Here is a 5,492-nt window from a genome sequence, read left to right on the forward strand (position 1 = left end):
TTTCCCTATCTTAATGCTCCGACCAAAACTTCCAGGATGATACAGACAAACAGCAATGGCAGTAGGAATCCTTGCCTTGTTCTAAACTTTAAAGTAGTTCGGTATGATATTGGCTGTTGGTGTCTGGGATATACTTGTTTGGACGTTTCTCATTAGGGAAGTTTCTTTCTAACCATAAATGGCTTTGTTGCACTGTTGTTTCCTCCACCAGGAAAGACTGACATTTTCAGGTTTCTTTTTCATTAATCTATAAATGTAATGTAGAGCATTAACAGATTTTCTAAAACTGACCCATTGTACCTAGAATAAAATCTAGTTTGTCCTAGTGCATTATGTCTTAAGATACCACTGGACTTGATCTGCAAATATTTATTAAGAACTTTTACATGAGAATAATTTTATAATTATTATTTTTATAATAAAAATATTATAATTTCATTTTTTAGGAATTTCACACAGCCTAGGTTAAATTATTAATATTTTTAATAAGATAAAAGGCAAGGAAAGATGACGAGATAATTCATCTACACACTATAGGAAGAGAATAAAGTTATGACTATGACTACTAATATTACAACTGCTCTAATTATCAAAGCAAAGGTAAATTTAGGATGTAAGTGAAACTTGCCATGACAATTCTAATATGTTCATCTAAAAATCTGTAAAATTGGGCTTCCCTGGTGGCGCAGTGGTTGAGAGTCCGTCTGCCGATGCAGGGGACGCGGGTTCGTGCCCCTGTCTGGGAGGATCCCACGTGACGTGGAGCGGCTGCGCCCGTGAGCCGCTGCGCCCGTGAGCCGCTGCGCCCGTGGCCGCTGAGCCTGCGCGTCCGGAGCCTGGGCTCCGCGGCGGGAGGGGCCACGGCAGTGAGAGGCCCGCAAACCGCGAAAAAAATCTGTAAAATTTTGTATTCCAGTTTTTGATAACAGTTTACTTAGGCTAATTGAGTGGTACATATTTGCTTGCTATATTACCCGTAAAGAGCTGGGAGACTGAAAAATCAAGACGCAAACTTTTTTTAAAGCTTAATATATTTAAAAAATTAAGTTAGCTGCATTTATTTCCTTGTCAAATGTCTTAAAACACCTTTAAATGGCTGATTTAATTACTCCGATGCCTTCACAGCTATCACGCCCCCGAAAGCCTATGGCTTTCTTTGCTTTACTTCCCCACAAGTGTAGAGGTCTTATCCCAATCTAGGTTATGCCCATGTTGTTGAGCACATAAAACACGCCCTGTCACAGGGAAATCAAGGCTGAGAAGCACTCACTGAATTTATTTCCTAAGGAAAAGGAGCAACGTGCTCGGGATGGCGCAGCAGGTCAGTGGCAAGTGCAGAACCAGCACCAGGAAGTGTGACCTCCAATCAGGCCTCTCCCCCATTGCATCACTGAGGAGGCAAAGAACTTCAGATGTCACCACCACCCCTCACCTGCTTCTTCACTAATACTGACAAGTTCCAACAGAAGCCACATCCTTTCACAGCTGCTTACTGTGAATACCCTCTCAGATTCATTCAGCTCCCTTTGTCTCAAAGAACACAGAATTTCAATGCCCTTCCTCATCTGTCCTCATAACAGCCTCACTGCACAGCAGGTTTAGAGGGTCTGCAGGTGCGGAAACAGAGGCAGAAAAAGTCCCACAATCTACAAGCAGTCTTCTAGTCCTGTTCTCTTCCTTAAACCAGATCTGCACCTTTTTTCTGTAGTAGTACTTAATCTATACTAGGTTTTGTATTTTGCTTAATTTATGTAAAATGGAGGATGATAGTACTTAGTTGATAGAACTGTTGTCAGGGTTAACACACATTAAAAATATGAAGAACAGTGCCTAGCACATAGAAGCACATCATAAATACTGGCCATTATTTTTACTCAAAATCGTTAATGTGTACAAAGATTTTCCTGCCCAAAGCTTCTGACTATTTTTCCATAGGCATGTGTCATATAACTCGAAGGTCAATGAGGTCCAAAATGGGTTTAACTTGCTTCTCAAACCCACTCCTTCTGGCTTCCCCAGTTCTGTCAAGTTGCAGATCTGACACCGATTCCTCAACCTTTGCTGCCTCTGATATCAAAGTCATTGCTAAGTCGGATCAATTCTAGATAAATGCGTTCTTTCCTCTGTGTAAGCACAGTCACCAATCATGCTGGGGTCAACAATATCTTCCTCAGTTATTGGTTTCCTGCTTTTCTTATTCCTCTCTTCCAACCATTCTTCACAGAGCTGCTGTCCTAAAAGACAATTCTTATTTTACTCTGTTATTAAAACAAATTAGCAACAAAACCCTTGAAGGATTCAGGCTTAACAGCACAATAAGGCCTAAGTTTCTACTTAAGTATTCAAACCCTTCGGATCCCAACTATCCTTCCGGCCTTCTCACCCAACAGACTTTAAAAAGGTACTGGCTGTCCTCTAGGACACTGAACTCACTTTCCTGGAACCCATTTTTGGCCTCACCTGCTCACCTTTGCTCAGATCCTGCTTTGTTTAGAAAGTTCTTCTCTCCATCTCTGCCTGTAAATGCCATTCTTCAAATGACATTTAGCCAAGTCTTACATTATACCCAAGAAGTGCTTTCTCTGTTCCCTTCATAGCCTCAGAGAACTACACAGCTGGAATCACTTCATCTTACAAATAAAATAACTGTGTCTGCAAATGGGACTCATCGAGGTAACCGAATAGTTAGGCCTAGAACTTAGATACAACTTCAAATCCTACCCTCTTTTCTTAAACCATGTCTGCCCCTCTTCTGTAGCATTTAATCATACTTTGTTTTGTTTTTTAGCTATTTATGTAATTATCTGTTCCTCAATTCAACTGTGTGAACTCTAAAGGCAAATTTATTCCAAAAATAGAACACGTGCAAGAAGCAGAACCTCAGATGACTGCTGAAAATACAGCAACTCAAAGTCTTAACCCAGCTTCACAGTCGGGCAAGAAACAAACTGTTGGCAGTACCCACACGTCCCCACCCCCAACTTTTAGTACATGTCACTTTATTATAATAATTAAAATAATATAATAATAGTTGCCATTCTCACAGGCATATAAGATGAAGTGAAATAATGCAGGTAAAACACTTAACACAGGGCCTGGGATATAATTTTTGGCACGTAATGTTTCATCTTCCCCTCCCTCTCCTCCAGTGTAGCCTCATTATCCAGTCCTGTCCTGGCCCTTTTTTTGCCTTAAAATCTTCCACCTCTCCCCACCACCTCACTTACAGGATGAAGTCCAAACTGCTCAGTCTGGCCTTGTGAAAGTCGCTTCCAGCCCTGCCTCAGCCCAAGGTACCTCTCCCGGCTCAGTAACTGTTGCTTTCCACCAACAAAAGAGTCATGTCAAAAAGCAAAACACAAAATACAAAAGGTTCTGCTAAGCCTTCTCGCTCTTTTGAGCTTTTGCCCATAATATGGTAGTTTAAAAGCATGGGTTTTAAAGTCAGACCTGGGTTCACATTCCAGCTCTACCATGTGACCTTGGGCAAATCACTTCTCTCAGGACCTGTTTCCTTTTCTATAACATGGAGAGATCAATTATACCCTTCCTTACAGTGTTGCTGGAAGGACCCTATGAACTAATGTCTGTAATTAGCAACCTGCCTGACATCTAGAAAAGGCCTGACCATGTCTGCTGTAATTAGTATTATCGGTCTTCACTTCTCATAGCACTAACTACACTGTGCTGTAATTGACTCTTTATGTTTCTGTCTCCCTATTAGATTATCAACTCTATGAGGACAGGGACTATCTCTCTCATTTTCCAGTGTATGTGCATATGTAATTATTCAAATGAGAGCTCTTGAATAAATGAATGCTTTAAATGTCCTATTACCAAACACTTTCCCAGGTTGTTAGCAAATTCACTCTCCAATATCATCTCCTTTTTCTGCAGCTTCCTAGCTCCACTCCAATGCACTCTGCACCGACGATGCTACTTTAAGGTGACCCTCTCTCTCCCTCGACTGGAGCACCCGGGGTTGTACACTCACTTCGCAAGGAGGTTTGAGTATTAAGTGACATGAAGTAAGTAAAGTGACCCTGGTTGGTGCTTAATAAAAAGTACTATTATTCACGTAAAGGAGACGCAGGTTGCTGAGGGTAAGGGGAGAGTTCTCGAGCTACTGAGGGATGGGTCTCCCCGAGCTGACGAGGAGGCCTCCGAGGGTCAACCTGTGTAAGTGTTGGGGGCATGGGGTGGGGATGGGGGATCCGGGGCCCAGGGTCCGCGGAGTGCAAGCAGGGCTGGGCCCAGGCCCGGGAAGCTGTAGCCCTGTGCCCCGCTTGCCTATCCTCCGGACAAGCCTCACCTCCTGCACTTTCAGGTCCTCCAGAGTGGGCAGCTCCACTATCCCGGGCATGACGGCGGTAGCCCCGAACCCGAGGAGTTGCCCGAGGCCGTGTCGCCCACGTCTCCTTGAATTCCCCTTCCAACTGCCGTGGGCCACGTAGCATCTGCGCATGCGCAGCGGCGGCACGCAGGCGCACTGCTCGGCCCAACAGCGAGCCACAGAGCATGCGCAGAGCCAGGAAGTTCCGCGGACCCTGGGGGTGGGGCTTCGCCTCGGTTCCGCCTATCCCTCCTGGTTGTCATAGTGAGGCGGGATACACTGAGACTCTGGTCTCCCAACGGCTGGAAGCTAGAGGCAGACGCCATGGAGTACACGGGGAGCCAATATATTGGGGAATTTGTAGATGGGAGGTAAGGACTTCGTTTGATTCACTATGTCTTGAACATCCGTGACTGGGAAAAGCCGGCGGTCTTTTTACCTCTGCAAAGGACTTTGTACCAGACACGTTCACAAACTTTATGCCTTTTAAACTTCAGGACAACCCTTTCAGGTAGGAACGTTTATTCCCATTTTACAGTTCAGGAAAATGAGATCCAGAGAAGTGAAGTAACTTGCTTAAGGACGCATATCTAATAAACAGCAGAGCTGAGATACATCCATTCCATGTATACCCATATATATGTGTGTTTGCTAAATGCCAGTCTTAGTTATAGGGATAAGAATATTAAAAATGTCAAGATTCTTGCTCTTGTGAAGCTTATCGTCTAGTTGGTATACTGCCAACAAACAGATAAATGAGAAGATAATTTCAGATAGTGGCTTTGCTTGAATATTTCCCTCCTCATAGCAACCCTATGAGATAGATATAATCATCCCCATTATATGGATGGGAAAAGTGAGGCACAAGGTAATTATATAATGTGCTCAAAGTCACCTAGTTGGCATTTGACAGAGCAGAGATGAAAACCAGATCTGACTTCAGAGCCCATGTGCTTTCTCCTATAGACCCCTGCTGCTGAGCCCCTATAGAGGATGCATCTAGTTGGAGCAGTCCTGGAAGACTTCATGGAGGAGACAATATTTGAAATGGGCCCTGAAGGTTGAGTAGGATCTAGGTGGGTGGAGATGCAAGGTGAAGAATGCTTCCAGGCAAAGGGAACAGCATGAGCAATAGCTCAGAGGGCTTATAAGGGAAAGA

At 43.8% G+C, this 5,492-nt stretch overlaps 2 protein-coding genes across 2 annotated transcripts in view; one reads left to right on the forward strand and one right to left on the reverse strand.

The window, feature by feature from the left end:
• Positions 1 to 4,497, reverse strand: part of NDUFA8 (NADH:ubiquinone oxidoreductase subunit A8) — a 15,048-nt gene extending 10,551 nt beyond the window's left edge. Inside the window, exon 1 of the mRNA XM_007468356.1 lies at positions 4,313 to 4,497. Within this exon, the coding sequence (XP_007468418.1) occupies positions 4,313 to 4,465 (153 nt within the window). The 5' untranslated portion in view covers positions 4,466 to 4,497. The remainder of the gene's footprint in view (positions 1 to 4,312) is intronic.
• Positions 4,498 to 4,611: 114 nt separating this feature from the next.
• MORN5 (MORN repeat containing 5) overlaps positions 4,612 to 5,492 on the forward strand; it is a 34,019-nt gene continuing 33,138 nt past the window's right edge. The window contains exon 1 of the mRNA XM_007468357.1: positions 4,612 to 4,704. Coding sequence (XP_007468419.1) covers positions 4,658 to 4,704 — 47 coding nt within the window. The 5' untranslated portion in view covers positions 4,612 to 4,657. The remainder of the gene's footprint in view (positions 4,705 to 5,492) is intronic.

Source organism: Lipotes vexillifer, unplaced genomic scaffold, assembly GCF_000442215.2.
Source record: "Lipotes vexillifer unplaced genomic scaffold, Lipotes_vexillifer_v1.1 scaffold1285, whole genome shotgun sequence".
NCBI classification, from domain to species: domain Eukaryota; kingdom Metazoa; phylum Chordata; class Mammalia; order Artiodactyla; family Lipotidae; genus Lipotes; species Lipotes vexillifer.